The sequence below is a fragment of the Festucalex cinctus genome, chromosome 9, assembly GCF_051991245.1.
Source record: "Festucalex cinctus isolate MCC-2025b chromosome 9, RoL_Fcin_1.0, whole genome shotgun sequence".
Classification (NCBI taxonomy): domain Eukaryota; kingdom Metazoa; phylum Chordata; class Actinopteri; order Syngnathiformes; family Syngnathidae; genus Festucalex; species Festucalex cinctus.
In genome coordinates, this window is record NC_135419.1 from 10,953,255 (window position 1) to 10,971,005 (window position 17,751).

The following is a 17,751-nucleotide window of genomic DNA, read 5'->3' on the forward strand; positions in this document are numbered from 1 at the left end:
GATAACGGTTATCACTCTCCTACACAAGCCGTGACTACAGCGTTTAACCATTTTTATAGAATTATTTTTTTTTTTCTTGCCTAATGCGCCACCCGGAGCTGGATTGTTTTGTTTGGGGGGAAAAAATAAAAAATAAAATGAATAAAATAATAATACAAATAAATTATTAATTTAATAATTTATAAAGCAAATACATGTACAATAAATACATCACCTCTTAAACATAAATACAAAAAAATACATGAAAATAAATAAATGTGTGCGAACCAACCACATTCACAACTGATCATTTTGAGTTGTCAGTACACATAACACATTTTGGGTTTTTTTTTTAATATGGGAGGAGGTCGGAGAATCTAGGACCCCCCCCCCCCCCCCCCACACACACACACACACACACACACACAAGCTTAGACGAACGGGCAAACTCCGCGCAGGTTGACACTATGGGATTCCAACCCGGAACCTCTCTGTGAGCCACTTATGGTAATCACTAGGTCACCATGGTGCTCTGACCTAATTTGATCAACAATCATTGTTATTGTTTTTTATGTAACATTCTAATTATGAAATGATGAATTTTAGGTTTCCAGCCTGTAAGGTATAATCATCAAAATTATGTTTAAAAAAAAAAAAAAAAAAAAATCAAGAAATTTCTCTGTAATAAATCACGAGCACAGTATAGGATTTCAATTTGTTAAATTAAACTAATTAACCAAATTCCCTTGTCCATGAATCAGACACAGTATTCTAATGTATTTAATATCAGTTTAGATAACAAAAGCGTTTAGGTTATAATGAGTGAGCGCTCCCCCTAGTGGTCAGATCTATGTATCACATCAGTCTGTAATTGCACACTTCAACACACTGTCCACAATGATGATAAGGGTCACACTTTATTCTTAGGTAACAGTGTGGTCGGGTGAGTCTCTGCAGGAAGCTTCGAGAGGTCAATGCGATATACATGACAACAGTCTTGGATGGAAATAACTTGACTCGCATAGATGCTTTTTCTACAGTAGCATAAAAAGAGTAGTACTGTAAGAACACTCTTGTTGGTTTAGCCTGCAAGTGGAACATAGTTAGCAAAGAATACAGTTTGTCCTCTTACAAAAAAATTTTTTTTTTGGAACAGGAAAACATCCAAAGTTGAATTAAATTCAATGACATTTTTATTTTTTTCCCGCCCCATTTGGCTACATACTGTTTACAGTCTACCATAACTGTTTACCATTTAATAAATAAAATAAACAAATCTTGTCATTGATATTTAATTGTATATTTTCACATTAAGTTCAATTTCCTGCTCTTTGGTTGTCATGACACATTTTCCTTCAAGAAATGCTGACGTCTTGTGTGACCTTTGCACACTTGCAAGTTTTGAGGCATCATATTTTCAGATGATTTCCCCCCCGTACTGTACATTATATGCATTGTTGTAGAGCCACAAAATACTGTTTTTTTTTTTATTTACACCTCAACTTTATTCATATTGCACTTTCACAACAACTGCAGCTGTAGCAAAGTGATAATAATAAATAATATGATTATTACTGCATTATTTACTGTAGTGTACTGTATTATTTATTGTTATTATTATTTTATTTTTTTACATGAAATTGCTACATTAAAATTTTAACGCAACAACTGCTGGCTACCATAACTTGTTCTTGTAAGCATTTTTCGGTAAAAGAATCTCAAGCGTTTTTCAAATTATTTTGCTGTAGTTTTGAACATGCATGCATGTCATAATAATGTGTTAACAGCACACTTGAGTCATATTTGAGGTCGTTGCAAACCCTCACGTTTGTCTCTGTTGACTCCATCCGACAACTCACTTTCACAAATGGGAAACTTCACCCCCGAGATTCGGCCGTATTCAGTGGCACTGCCGTCGTGGCGTCACTTGTGTCTGGAGCGCACCTGCAGCAGGGTGGGCGTCTGCTCAATGATGCGCAGCAGCAGGTTGTCGATGTAGTCCTCCAAATCGCGGACCTGCGCCTTGACCTTCTTCAGGTCCGCCTCGCACTTCTCCAGCTGCGCCCGCTGGCGCTCGGAGGCCGCCTGCTGCTTGTACATGTCCATGTCCTGCTGCAGCAGCAGGGAGATGAGCTCCATGTTGGTCAGGTGCTCGTATAGCGCCGATCTGTCTTCCGTGGGCTCCTGCGGTTATGCAAGACAGGACAGTCTCAGCTTTGACCTTCAAGCATGAATCCTAAAACTGATGCACAGTAGCTCTCTGTAGCTTAGCTTATGTTTTGCACTACTCAATCAGATATTTGATGGCATATTTTTTAAATGTGAGAGAAAAGTGGAGAAAACTCCAGCAATATTTAAACCATACCTGGGGGGGGGGGGGAATCATCACATTTAATGTCCCACTGAAGACAGCATATTGATTGGAGCAAAGTATTAATAATTGCTTGCTGAGCCATTAGTGTGCAGACCTACAGGCTTCCTCTGATTTATTAAGACACCTTAATGACTTTACTGTCTGGGCATCACACCAAGCTGTAACTCTTTGAAATTAGCTGCAATTTTTATACACATACTAGCAGTAGCACTCGCACTCAGCCAATGTCGTATGAATATACTAAAATATTTTATATCCAAGGGAATCTTTCTTCTATTTCTGACAATAAATGGAGACATGGTAACATACATATGCTAGCAGTAGCACTAGCAGTCACCTATATCCAAGTGAATACTTCTTGCATTTCTGACGGAAACATGCTAACATACTGCTAGCAGTAGCACGAGCACTCAGCTAATGTATTATTAATGTACTAAAATATTTTATATCTAAGTGAATCTTCTATTTCTGACAATTGGTAACATACATATGCTAGTAGCACTAGTATTCAGCTATATCCAAGTGAATATTTCTTGTATTTCTGACGGAAACATGCTCACATACTGATACTGCTAGCAGTAGCACTAGCACTCAGCTAATGTATTATGAATGTACTAAAATATGTTATACCTACGTGAATCTTCTATTTCTGACAATAAATGGAGACATAGTAACATACATATGCTAGCAGTAGCACTAGCACTCAGCTAATAACATGTACTATAAATACAGCAAAATAGTTTATATTCAAGTGAATCTTTATTTCTGACAATAAATGGAAACATGCTAATTTGATTTTTCATCTATTAAACAAGAGGGATTATTTATAGTGTTACAGAGGTTTGATGAAGTTGTGTTTTGGTGTCGTCACTCGTCAACCTACCTGAATTTTCGACGGCTCGACTACCACCTGCTGGGCGGAGCGTCCCGGACTGATGGTGGATTTGAGTTTCTCCAGAACCGAACGGCTCTCTTTCTTCTCTGCTTGACTTAAAGGTTTCACTGGGTGCGGTCTGCAAATGTAGAGAGAGGTCAGAACCACAATGTCATTTGAACCCTGGTGCCATCTCATTTATCATTTAAAATCAATCGATTGGCTTCTTGCGATGACCAGCTCTAGTTTAAATCTCAGTCGGTTTAGTGGAAGAAATTTGTGTCAGATTTCATTCGAAAGCAACAGTGTACAACAGTCAGGTAAACTGTTACCAGAAAAATCCAAAGCAAGTTCCGACAGAAACAGAGACGATGACATCATGAGTTTTCCATTAGCAGCGATACTGTTTGAGCTAATTCATACTGTATGTGTATTGGTTCAGGTTCCCATTAAGGGTAAACAGAAGCAGTATTTGTTATGGGCCATTTGAATATAAATGTAAAAATGTGTAAATTATCAAAAAGAATTGGACAGCTAATGGGCATGAATGCTTCATTTGAGGATGGTTGGAAGTCAGACTTTTCTGACTTCAAACCAAATTAAATATATGGTCAACTACTGAACTGTATGGAATACTTATGAAATAAGATTAAAAATAAATAAATAAATAAATGAAGCAAAATTACGAGAAGGCAAGTCTGCTGGAGATCAAAATGAGTTTTGAGGACCAAAATAAAAAACAATTTATCCCTATAGCTGTCATTTTGCTTGTTTACTTTCGCCTCGAATGCTTTCAGGTCCGAACTTGGAAAAACCAACTCAGATATATCGGACTTCTGACCATCCTCGAACGCAGCATAAGACCTGCAGTGTAAATGCAATCTAAGCGAGTGAAAACATGAGATGACAACATAAATGTGAAGAGCAGTGCACAGCAACCAATAGAACTCAGAACAGCGTGAATGCACCAAAGTGGCCAGGCAGGCAAACGGTGGGAGGGGGAAGCAGAACGACAAACTTTGCATGAATTGTCTCAAGTGAGTGCCTGCCTACATGTAGGGAGGAGTTGAGTGTATTTCCTAGTGTGAGGACGCTCACCTGCTCTCCTGGCGGGGCAGGTTGCAAGCTGGCCGAGTCTCCTCAGTCAAAAGTGATTGCCATGCATCGAACGGGGGCTGATCAGTGGAGGAGGTCGTGTAGGGGGCCACAATTTGAGACCTACTGGTTGCAGCGCTTTGCAACCCAGTGCTTGAGGAGCGAGTGATGGGGCAACAGGCAGGGGGAAGGGGAAGGTTAGCAGGGGGATCGGTTGAAGAGGTGAAAGACGATAAACCCTGCTCAGACTTTGAAGGACTTTTCAAATGAGGGGCGACTTTGGCATGAAGTACTTCGAAAGAGATCTCCGAGGGTTTTCTTGTCATGTAATCCCCCAATACAAGTAATGAGTCATCATTTGAATGTAGTGGTGGTGACATATTTTTCAAATTGCAATTATAGTCTGAGACTTTATCGTCATTGCTTCCCAATGCCAGATTGGCAGATGGAGCTGATTTCCTAGGTTGGTAAGACGACGGACCTTCGTTGACGATTGAGGAATGTTGACAAAGATCAGTCCTACTTGGACTGCCAGTGCAGTTCTGTCTTGAAATTCCTTTGGGTTTAACACGTGCGCTAACCGCCCGTGGAAGAAAATCTCTCTCATCTTGAGGGTTCCCATTATCATCACAGTCAGTTTTGATCTCTTTTAAAGCATCACCGCAACAGTCTTTATCGTCACTGACCTCAGTCCTGAGATCAGATTGATTTGTTTCAGTTTGCTCCTGGGTTTCACCGATGCTACCATTGTTAGTTTCAAATGGAAAGTCCTGGCAAATTGGAGATACTTTGCACGTTTTATTAGATAATATGGTTCGATCTAAAGACGAGTCCCTTTCGGATATGTTGTCGTCTTTATGTGTGTTAGCATCGTTATGTGAAGCCACTTCATGATAAACAGCTGTTCTAGAATCTTTTGACAGCTGTGGACTGATCCTAGTGCTGAGGCGTTTGATGTCATCAACTGCCTCTGACTGAGAAGATCCATCAGAATCTATAAAGCTAAAATCGGAATTGCTCACATTCATGTTCAGATCTCCTAAGGTTAGCGAAATATTCTTGTTCATGCTTGCCATTTGACTTATGGTAGAAGATTCTGTAGGGTCTACCGGAGGGGGAGTGCGACCAATACTTAACTCTGACGCTGAGTGAGAATTATATGACTTCTTCAAAAGGTCAGCAATAGAAGTCTCACAATCTAGAACATTCCCAAGCCCTGTGTTGTTACCAACATGTAAAGTGGGTTGTTGAACATTCCCCCTGCAAACCCGCCCGTACAAGTCTTGTTCAAACAGCATGCCCCCCCAGAAGTCAGTGGTATCTTCCAAAGGTTCATACTTTTTGATAGTCTCTTCAGAGGTGAAACCCGGTGAAGGGATGTTTCCGTAAAGCTGCAGGGAAACATTAAGGGAATCCGAGCTCTCGAAGTCTGTTGATACACTTGATGCTGCTCTTTTACACTCTGACTCTCTTCCATGCTGCAGTGAGGCCACTCCGGTCTGGGAGAGAAGGTAGGCTTCTTTATGGACCGCCAGCTCTTGGCCTCTGTGGAGCCAGCCATCAGAGTAGATCTCACCGGTCAAAGGTCTTACCGGTCTCCTTGGAGGTAACGGTGGCGGCTCCTCGTGGTATCTTTGTCGCTCTTGTACGAGATATTCGTCATTTAAATTTTCTGCAAGATAACTGCGCCTCTGACTGGGCGCTAAGGTATTTTCCAGTTTCGTCCGAGTGGGATTTCCATTGGGTGAGTTGAGCCTGTTTGAAGCAAACCTGTCAAATGAGTCTTCCCAGTCCTGTACGCTCACCGACATGGGGCGAACGCTTGAACGTTTGGAAGGTTCTGGTAAAAACTCAGGGAGCGATACCTGCCTAGCGACAGGTCGAGGACGCTCCCTCTTGATGGAACATATACTGGTAGCGCCTTGAGTAGGACTGGTTGCACCCGGGCCAGAGTGCTGTGAAGTGCTCAGAGAGGTTGAGGAGCTGGGTGCAGATGGAGGGAACGTCTGCAGCTCCTCAAAGAAGGGGTTGGAGGGGGAGATGGGAGTAGACGGGGGGGTGATGGGATGTGTGTGATTGTGGTCAAAGGGGAGGGAGTCAGTGGAGGAGGAACTGTGACAGCCTACAGAAGCGCAAGGAGGGATAGGAGGGGATATAGCTGTGGTGCTTTCTAGTTTAGGAGACACTTCCAGCCTGTAGAGGAAAAGAGGGCACATTGGTCCTCTTAGTTAAGATTTCCAAACATTGTTCTCACATAAACAGTCACCAACATATTGCATTAGCTGATATTCCATGACTACGTGGAACTTTTGGTTTATAGACACAAAACTGGCCAAATGATAAAATTAGCGTGAGCCAGGCATGAAATTAAAAAAAAGAAAGCAAAGTAAATTTGCAAAAGAATCAAGCATGAATAAAATATGTACAGTAGCCATTTGCTAGTCAACATGGGTGCAAGTGAAAATTGTGGCGATTGGGTGTCATCATCTTGGTGAAATGGAGAGATGGGTGAGCAAACTGAGTCCTGTTTTCAAATGATGTACAACTCAACAGGGACAAGGCTGGACAGAACAGGCTTCCGACAAATTCCATGATGAGAAGCCAGACTCCACCAAACCAGACTTGACTCACCTCGGCTTGGTCTGGGAGTCTGTGGAGCTGAACCAGCCTCTGAGCCTGCCTTCAGAGGTGGAAGCCGCTTGGTTTCCATCTGGCTTTGCTGGGACGGAATCACTCCGACCTCCAGAGAATAAGGTCTTTCTCAGCTTCCACCCTCTGTCGGATGAATCAGCAGCAGAGGGGCTCGCCACCTGCTCAGATTGACCTCCAATCTCTGCTGCTCGAGCTTCCTTGACTTCCTCCTTTTCCTCTTTCTTGGTCTTGTCAAAGGACCAGCGTCGCCCGTCCGGAAAAGTACCTTTGTCCTCGCTTCGCTTGGTGAGGTTCTGTAGCGAACGGGACAACGGGGAGCATTTCTCCAACAAGACCAACTTGGACGGCAGGGCTCCGGCACTCTTTGGGATCGACGGCTCGGAGTCGTAGACATGGCTGCCATTTATGCACACCGAAGACTTGGACTGACTCATGCTCTGCTGGCATTTGACCGATTCGATGGTAGGATTTGTCCGAGGGACGGATTCTGTGATTTTACTCGCTTCATCGCTGAAAGCTCGCTTGTGTGTCATAATGTTCGTGCCGTGTTGATTGGTGAGCACTGTGGAGAGGGGAACAAATGTGTTTTACAATGATAGTCCTTCGACTTTATTAATGAGTTGCACACATCTACCAGATGTAAAGACAAATCAAAAACTTGAAAAACAAAGTATGACTTTGAAGTGCTGAACTCAAACAAGATGTCAGTTTATCATTTGGTGTGGGAACCTTTTGAAATTGTTAGTTCGACAATGTTTATTATTATGGTTGTACAAATTACAGACAGTCCTTGGCATGATGTAACGCAGCACACACACACAAAAAATTACATAACGCAAAAACAATAAACAGCTTGTGCTGCTTTATCAAAACTGAGGGGTTAAGAATGTTTATGCTACATGCTAAACGGTGTAATAAAAGCCACATTTTATTGATTGATAGCCTCAACCTTATTAAACAGTGATCATAATAATTACCAAATCAAATCCAGCAAAACAAGGCATGTTCTAAAAAATCAGGTCTGTCTGTTCAATGCTTTTGGCCTTATGTGCTAGTCGCTAATGTTTTAAGCTAGCAAGGCCTGCTAGCTTTTTAGGCATAACAGAAAAACTGGTATCTCACTGAGTGGTGAATGCTTGCGAACGTAGCGATGTTGGGGTTTTCATCAGGGTTTTTAAGATGCTCACAGACAGTTTTTACTTGTCGCAAAGACATTTAAATTCAGACAATTTTTCACTGTCTGCAAAGTTCTTTTGAAGCCTTTTATTAACCCTGACAAAAACACCAAATTAGCTACATTCGTTTGCATTTGTTGCTCAGTGAGGGATTTTTTATTTTTTTATAATTGTTGAAATTTCCACTTTATAAAAAAAAAAGAAAATGATGCAGACATTGGGAACTCCCTACACTGTTTAATTACATTTTAATTAAAAAAATAAAATAAAATTAAGAAATTATGTTGAAATTTTGTAAACATATTTACAGTAGAAAACTTTAAGGAATTATTTACTTGCTTTGTTTTTAATTTAACTTAAAACATGCAATTTTTGCTATAATAATGTTAAAAATGAAAAGAAAACGTAAATTTTCAAAATTTTGACGCAAATATTTTCTCTTTTACTAGAATGAATACTGGCTTGAAATATCGGTTATCGGTCTCCTTAACTACTACTATATAAAAAAACAACAACATATCGGTCTATCACTAAAGTTTTTCAATAAAACATAACTTTTGATTGAAAAACAATCAAATAAAACCTCCGTTTTGTGTCAGAAAATGGCACACGCTACCTGTTTTAGTCAGATCTCTGTCTCCATAGTGAGGGTCCACTCGTGTGACGGCGGTATAGATGGGCGAGCTGGGGAGGTCTGAGAGCAGGCCGAGAGCAGGAGGCGGAGGCCCGGTGGCGTCGCTCGCCACGGAGGAGGTGCTGCTCTCGGAGGCCAGCGACGAGCACGACCTGGTGTCGGCCGACTTTCTCAGCTTCCCTTTGAAGAAATCTTTCACCACGCTCCTCTTTTCCTCCGTTATCTCCACGTCTCGCCCAGGTGCGGCGCCCCCGCTTTCGTCACCTAACGTCTGCCCCGGGGTCACGGAGAGGGCGGCGTAGCGGCCTGGCACGATGGCCGAGGAAGACTCCACGTCGGGGCGCTTCCTCCCCGTGACGCGATCCTTGAGCTTGCCGAAAGCGGAGCGCCGCCCGTCCTTGGTGGTGAGGTCGAACATGCTGGCCGTCATGTTGTTGCGGGAGAATTGCACCGTCAGCTGCAATTCGCCACGCTCCTTCGCCTTTCGGCCCGCCTTCGAGTGCAGCTTGAACCACCTGGGGTCATCACACAGAGGACACAGTGACACTTCAGCTTCATCTTCATCGTCTCATACACATTTATGGCTTGATAAATGTAACAGCTTTCCCTCTTCTGGGAATACCTGCTACAAGATGCAGTCATTTGTGTTATGTGCTGAGGTTGGATCCCAAAGAGCAGACATAAATAAGATTTTCACTATTTATTCACATCGAGAGGCGTGGAACAAACTTGACTAGACGAGAAACAATGAGAGATGCACAGAGAAACAGAGGTAATAATCCAACAAAAACACACATTTCTCAGGCAGCTTATATAGACAGTGAATCGATCTGATTGGTTGTGGCTAGACATGCGGGTAACAGGACTGACATGGAATTATCTGATTGGCTGTTGACTAGATAAAGAGATGAAAGATTCCTCACATCACATAGGTTCCGACATCACATAGCATATTACCAGTTGAAACTAGATGCCGATTACATCAGTTCAACACAGACACTTGACCTCACGATCATGACCCAAACATAACCCTTGCATGACCTTAGTCATGACAGTAAACATAACCCTGACATGACCCTAGTCACAGTAAGCATAACCCTTGCAAGACCCAAACATAACCCTGGCATGACCCAGTCATGACAAATTGTGACGTTGGAGTGTTTGATGGGCTTGTTGTTGTTGAATGGTTAATAGTATCAAGCAAATCATCGCTATAAAATTTGTAATTGGTTCAAGATGGCTAATCTAGCCCAAAGTCTCATATAAACATGATGAAGCAGCATTTAGCTCCATAGTGAGCAATTTAACATGGAAAAGATGGATCACTTTCTTTTTATTAGATCGTAAGTTTATATTCTATGTACACTTCTATATATTATACAGCAGTGTGCAAATTGCAAAATTCTTAGGCCACCATTCATTGGGTTGTTTCATTACATCTAAAATAAACATATTTACTGGTAATAAAAATGCTACTGGGTAAATACAAAAAAAAAAAAAAAAAAAAAATGCCACCAAGGCCAATGGAAGGTTGTTTATCTAGCCGTGTAAAGCAAAATGCGTGCTATATATCACAAATAAACTTCATCTGGCACCAGAACAAAATGAACAACAACAAAAAGATTGATTTCCTTTTGGAAATGTCTCCCGTACATTACATAATCCGTCGATATCGCCGGAGGGCTTGTGCTCAGAATGTGACCACTGACTTTGACAAACAAAAACTTTACAAGCCTTTCAGCTTAACTCGACATCTGAAGCATGACTGCACTTTAGAACTTCCGTGACAAGAATTCTCAAGTCCACAAGAGGACATGTTTTTTTTTTCTGAATCACAAGAATTCCAAGTGTATGTTCCGCAGCGTCTGTGGACACTCGTGAAGGGCGGGCGGAGGAGGAGCCGCAATTGAAGCCAGATGTGCTGCAATGGTGGAAATGTTTCACATCACACCAGTCTTGTTACGTCACGTCCCAAAACAGTTATTCTTCTAAAATGGAGATTGACTATTCACATTTACTTCAGATTTGAAGCCAATTTAGATTAGAATCACTTAATTTCACAAAATTAAAAGACGTTGACTTTTAATGTAATACACGATGTCCGAAATGTGAAAATGATGTGTCATGTAATGTTACAATATGTCCGGGCCTGAACTGCTCTCAAGCCAGTTGATGATGATATGAGGAATTTGATCCGAATGTGTTAGACTTCACTGTTCACTCCAAAGTGAAAGCCGATCTTCACCATCATCTTCGGCGTACTTGCTATCAAATAATCACCTTATATGCAAATGGAAAAATATGTGTCTGTCCTGGTTGCCATTGTTCTGATTATGACCTGGTCCCTACAATCTACAGCAAGGTAAAAAGAACTAATTACTGCACTCAAATGTGACTATTGTGCCTTTTCCAAGGGCCACGATTCATGGATATTACCGAGCAGTAAAAGTCAAGTGTACAAAAATATAGAAGCTTTGTCAGAGCCACCCATGTGTTAAGCTATTGTAAACCTCCTGGGTTAATGTTATCTTTCTTTGTGGAGAGTTTAAAGTATCTCCTTGGACTCTAACTCAGCACTAAACGGTATTGTTAAAGAGCGACAAAGACGAAAGGATAGTCGCCCTGCAAAATAATAGAAAAGGTGACGAGCTGCTGAAGAGCAGTGCGGATAAATTTTTGAGCAAGGCTGTGCTAGTCACGAAAGTAGGGCCCTGTTTGCAAAATTTCGATTAATCCTGGTCAGGGATTGGCAAAATGTGGTATGCACTCCCTCTAGTGGTACGCAAAACAATGACTGCCCAAATACCATTCAGTTTTTAGTTCAAGTCAAGTCAACTATATATTTAACTCATTCACTGCCAATCCAATTAAAACAATCTTTGACGTCTATAGTCGTCAATGGCAGCGAATGAGTTAAACTCTAATGTTAAGGTTTAGGGGTGGCACGGTGATTGAGTGGTTAGCACGTCTGCCTCCCAGTACTGAGGACTCGGGTTTGAGTCCAGGCTCCGGCCTTCCTGGGTGGAGTTTGCATGTTCTCCCCGTGCCTGCGTGGGTCTTCTCCGGGTTCTCCGGTCTCCTCCCACATTCCACAGACAAGCATGGCAGGTTAATTGGGCGCTCCGAATTGTCCCTCAGTGTGCTTGTGCGTGTGGATGATTGTTCGTCTGTGTGCCCTGCAATTGGCTGGCGACCAGTTCAGGTTGTACCCCACCTACTGCCCATTGCCAGCTGAGATAGGCTCCAGCACCCCCAATGACCCTTGTGAGGAGCAAGTGGTTCAGAAAATGGATGGATGGATGTTAATGTTTAGTCAGTGTTGAAGTAAACTAATCTTTACATACAGTACGTTGTAATATTGTAATTATGTATGAGTCCCCAACATGGCGGACAGTTCTACAAATAGCTCATGAGTGATTGGACATTGTGATTTACTAGGACTGTTGTAAATGTGACCATTTGACAATGTAAACACTTGAAGCGGTTTATATCGTTGTATATTGATAGTTAAGTTTTGATACAGTACCAAAGAGACCAGTGACCATATGGTTTATGGCTGCCAAATAATGTATTACTGAGTGAGATCTTCACCACGGGCCCCTTTGGCCGCAAGTCACGTGACATAGCGTTGAGAAACACTTACTGGTCCTTGGGGCAAGCGCCTTCCCGAAACATGCGATCCAGCGGGATGACCGTCTGGCCCAGGAACACGTCGAGTCCAATCAGGACTCTGTGCATGACGGTGATCACCAAGTCGGCGCTGCCGGGCGGGTAGGCTCCGCGGCCGCCTCCACGTCCAGCCTCCTCTTCATCCTCCTCCTCCCCCAAGATGCCCGGGAGGAGCTCGAAGCAGCACTCCTCGGACCACACGGGCACCTCGGCCTTGTCCACCAGGCCCGTGGTGTACTTGTCCTTGCCCACCTGGACCACCGCATACAGGTAGCGGCTGCCATGTTTGCTCCTGGTCCGCAGTCCCCTGGCGCGGAGGACGGTGACATTGACGTGCGTGGGCACCCACCGTTGCTCGTCGTCCAGGTCGATGAGCGACATCATCTTGGAGCGCTGCTTTCGGGTGTCACTCGTCAGACTGCGAGGCGGGTCGGACCGGCCAGTGTGCACAACACGTCCATCCCGGAACACGACCAGCCAGGCCCGCCAAACACGCCGCCCTGAAGGAAGAAACGGCGCCGATCTGTTCAAAGCTGCACAATTAGCCAGCCATGCACTCCCACTAAAATAAAATGGCACTGTACTGTACCGGAATGTCAACACATGCTGAAGTTGTTCTGGGCGGAACCATCACGGTCACATGATCATCACTGAAGACGAAGGGGGGAGAAAAAAAATCTCATCTGTGAGGACCACGTGCGACCAATGTGCAGATCCATCATCGCGTCGCGTGATGACGATACAACATCAACATGCCACGGAAGAGAGAAACAAACGATTTAGACGATGACGTCACGCACGTGTAAAATGGTGGAACTGCATGAAAAGGATGATTATTCGGCTGCCGCATTTTTGTAGAATAGTCTCTTACTGACACCTTGGTCGTCATCTGTGTATCTCTGTCGTCCTCTAGTGGAGGCGAGGGTGAAATGGGCAAGAACGTTTGCATTATGCGGGGCAGTGCATAATTTGCAACTATGCCTTGAGAGGGACCATAAATACGTCGACATACATTTTATTATTTACTATCTGTTGAGGACATTACACTCTCCGTATCCGTTTTAATTAACTGTATAATTATTTCAAAATTTCAAAGCTTTTCAATTCACGTATATAAATTTGCAGTTTCTTTATTCTCGCGGTTGTCTTCACAAGTTGAACGTCAGAATTCACGAATGTTTGATCCATGAATGGAGGACGCCCACTATTTTTGTTATTATTGTTGTTGCCATTATGGAAAGTCGAATTTGTAGAGTTGTGTACCGTACGTATGTATTTACAGACAATAGTTATTGCTACACACAGTATAAATATTACATTTATAGTATGGATTAAATTACATTGAAAGAACAAGCTGATATAGTTGGAGGCAAATTTAAATACAAATTGAAATAGAAACATCAAATACAATCAATACAAAAAAACAAAACAAAAAACAATAGCTACAATTTGCTAGTGTACTATGAATATGTAGCTAGCTTGATATACATAATCATTTTACAATGATTGTACTGACAGACAGGGACATACTTAACGGAAATGTATTAAATATTAAGGGTGTCACGATTTCGATTTTTTATCGAAATCGATCGAAATTACGTCACGATTTCGAGCATCGAAATAGAAGAGAGGACACACGATTCGATGCACCCCCCCCCCCGCGCCCGCCGCCACCGCCGCCACCGCCACCTCCCAGGAAAGCAAATGAGACGCAGCCATTCAGCTACTAGCTAACGGCACTTGTTAGCTGACTTCTCCTGCAGTCATGATGGCAAGCGCGGACAGACACAGCAATGGTGCTTCAAGCCGCTCCCGCTTCTCTCGTCACCAGTTTGGAAACATTTTGCGTTCCCGGTGAGTTATGTCGACAACGTTCACGTTGTCGATAAAAAGACCACAGTTGCAAGATATGCTATGTGCGCGTACTGTACTCGGCCACGGTGTTACGCCCGGCTTGTCAAGGGGAAGGGAAGTAACACAATAACAGAAAATATAGAGTAGATAAACACGGGTCGACTTTAACATCTGAGTAGTTTTAATTGAAATTTCAGGCAGGGGTTTGACAAGGGAGTGAAAGTGGAAGGTGAACAAATAATAACCGCATTTGACAGAACTGACAGAACGGAGGAGAAACAACAATACACGGATACACAATAGCGTCGCGCTGGCACAGTCGTCCAATCGGAGTGTCGCGCTGGCACAGTCGTCCAATCGGAGTGTCGCGCTGGCACAGTCCTCCAATCAGAGTGTCGCGCTGGCGCATTCAAACTGAATGGCCCGAGCCGCCAGCCGTAACAACGGGAAACACGACAAACATGACGGGACATTTACGCAGGCATCACAAAGATTTAGATTTATCAAATTCAACTAGAAGTGGGAAAACAACGGTCCAACCAACTATTTCATCCTCATTTACAGTGAAACTTCCACACACTTCAGCTCGCGCGAAACGCCAGATCCATAGGTCTATTTATAGCAGCAGACCTGCAGCCTTGGAAAACGCTGGATTCAAACATTTAATTAGTGTACTTGAACCACGCTACAGTATGCCCAGCAACTGTAAATGTTGGGATATAGTTTGTTCAGGCTGTATTTGTTCCATGACTTTGGATACAATATATTTTTTGTTGTTGTTGCACATTGCACATTATTTTAAGAGGAACGCACAGCACACTGTTGTAACCAAAAACAGTCAATAGATGGCAGGCACCCACTGTGACTTTTTGTTTTTGTTTTTTTATTTTTTATTTTACACTTCAGTAAGAACAAGACGGTTAACTTTATATTGTAAATAAATTCTTTGAATTTGATCATTCCTGCCTAATGTCAATTATCATATATTACATAAATTTACACAAAAATAATATGGAAATTGCATCACCTATATGTAGCCGATCTTTTGAAATAAGATTTACTGTACAATGAATAGAACCAATGATCATAGACTAGCCTTAGCCTACAGAAGCATATGCCTCTGTGTTATAAAGTGGGGGAGCGAAAAAAAAAAAAAAAAAAAAATCGAAAAAAAAATCGAATCGTGACCCCAAAATCGAAATTTAAATCGAATCGTGGAGTTGGCGAATCGTGACACCCCTATTAAATATATAATAAAATTACCTCCTCTACAAGGATAGATGCCTCAATAAGTAGCTTAAGCGCTAGCCAGCACGATTGCTGTAGCAAGCTAAATCAAAGACAAGGGGTGATTTTAAGTTTCAGTATTGACTTTATTATGAATTATAAACCAGAAACTGAAACTATAAGATTTGTAAAAATCAAATCAACGTTTCTTTTCACAGTGTTTTGGAAAAAGCCACTAAAGGATAAAGCAGTGATAACGCGGTTAAATGCTGACATTCAGAGCACAAAGAATGCAACATTTTTAAGGTTCCTGTGGCACTTTACTACGTGGCTTAAAAGACATGTACATAAGTGCCTTCTATCACACTACACTTTTACACAGCAATTGACGAGGTACATTCAAACACACTGGATTTGAATTTCCCAATGAAATACACAATGCCATACAATTAAAGTGAACATACGAGGAAGTAAAATGAGGAACACTGCACATGAAAGATGTCTTTCGACGCTTCTATTTGGGCAGTCGAACATCGTCATTGGGACATGAAGCTTCATCATTGGGGATGTCAAATTTAAGGCATTATTTTATGGAACCATAAGCATAAACAATGTATTCAAACTAAGTAGCATTTATTTTGAAATGAATGATTTATTTGTATTGTTTCACTTTATACATTTCTGCCCACAATTCAGGACTTTGATAGGGACGTTCAACTTAAGTTCCCAATGTTTTCAATTTTATTATCAAGCGTATTGCGCAACAGTATGTGCATCTCGCTGATGCTGGGCCCTGGGAACTTCATTTGACTCTCCTGGGGCCACAAACAGAAAACCAGGACTCAGCAGTCCATCATGGATACCATGATAGACCGTGAGAAAACTTCAGAATTTGGAATAAGTGAGGGGAAAAACGGCCAACATGGCACTCTGGACTACATTTCAGGCAAACTGGGCATAAACATACTAACCGTTGTATAGTACTCTCAAAACTATTGTGTGGAGTAAAATAGTCCAACAAGGACTGAGGATGAATCATGATCAGCATCTCACTGCAGGAACAGGACACATAAATGTTAATGAAATGAAGCAAAGTACAGGTTATGTAATAAGCTTACCTCTTCAGGGTGCACACCAAAGGAGGGTTACAATTACGAGCGCTTCATCACAGTCGTGAAGAACATGACATGTTTTGCTCAAAGGCGAAGTCAACCTTAAAGATGTGTGACAATGTCATGTGACCTCACTGATCTAAACATGACACTCATTAATATTACATTTGTGGAATATGAGTTATGAAGCAAAATCCAGACGGTTTTATCCATCTCAGGGGGCGGCCATTTTGCCACTTGCTGTCAACAAAAGATGACATCACAGTTGCTCAGGCAACGGCCAATCACAGCTCATCTCTTTTATGGAGCAACTGTGATGTCATCTTTACTTGACAGCAAGTGGCAAAATGGCCGCCTTCTGATGTTGATAAAAACAGCTGGATTTTGCTGCTTTACTCATATTATACGTAACCAGAATACCGTATTTAGACTAGTGGGACTGCATCGAACATATTGTTGTCAAGAAATTTTTGGGGGGGTAGACTTCCACTTTAACTCATTTGCTCCCAGCCATTTTCACAGAAGCAATCCCATTCGCTCCCGGCTATTTTACTGGATTTTGACTGATTTTGCAAGGCCCACAGAATATTGTGTTCTCTTGCTATAAAAACATGGAACCTATATATATATTTAAAAAAAAAAAAGTCTTCTTTCATCAGGAAAAAAAGTATTTTTTATCTGTTTCTGTTTTGCAGAAATTAGCATTAGAATATAGCTAAGTTTCATCATTGTTCGCAAACCTGTTCAAAACAGCTTGTTGCAACATGGGCCTGGTTGATCTCATACTCTGCTGCCACCTGCTGGCCGTTTGTATAATAACTACAATTTCTGCAACCGTTCTTTGCAGTTGAGAGTCTGCATCAAAGCCTCTAGCATACAAAAACAAAACAAAACTTATAAATACGTCTTTGGGACACTAAAACATATACAATAAAACGTATTTATACGTTTTTGGGAGCAAATGAGTTAAAAAAAAAAAATGTTTCCGTAATGGAGGAGTTAGAAAGTAAGGACAAGTTTTGTTATGTCCCACTTTCTAGCATGGTAAACAAAACAATAAAGAGGGCGAATGGAAGAGTTAAACCTGGTGCACAACCCCTTTGAGT

At 42.0% G+C, this 17,751-nt stretch overlaps 1 protein-coding gene across 1 annotated transcript; it reads right to left on the reverse strand.

Annotated features, from left to right (window-relative positions):
* Nucleotides 1-400: 400 nt before the first annotated feature.
* On the reverse strand, nucleotides 401-13,333 carry rab11fip5b (RAB11 family interacting protein 5b (class I)). The gene is made up of 7 exons (XM_077532759.1): nucleotides 13,042-13,333; nucleotides 12,427-12,952; nucleotides 8,766-9,298; nucleotides 6,954-7,536; nucleotides 4,326-6,515; nucleotides 3,237-3,366; nucleotides 401-2,163 (listed from the first exon to the last, which is right to left on the reverse strand). The coding sequence occupies exons 2-7, from the start codon at nucleotides 12,834-12,836 to the stop codon at nucleotides 1,903-1,905; spliced, it is 4,107 nt and encodes a 1,368-aa protein (XP_077388885.1). The 5' UTR covers nucleotides 12,837-12,952; nucleotides 13,042-13,333; the 3' UTR covers nucleotides 401-1,902.
* Nucleotides 13,334-17,751: the final 4,418 nt, after the last annotated feature.

Coding starts and splice junctions, on each gene's coding strand:
- rab11fip5b (XM_077532759.1), bottom strand. CDS start 12,836: ATGATGTCGCTCATCGACCTGGACGACGAGCAACGGTGGGTGCCCACG. Junction 9,299..12,426: donor GGCGCTTGCCCCAAGGACCA/GTAAGTGTTTCT, acceptor TGATGACCCCAG/GTGGTTCAAGCTGCACTCGA. Junction 7,537..8,765: donor CAGAGATCTGACTAAAACAG/GTAGCGTGTGCC, acceptor CCCTCTCCACAG/TGCTCACCAATCAACACGGC.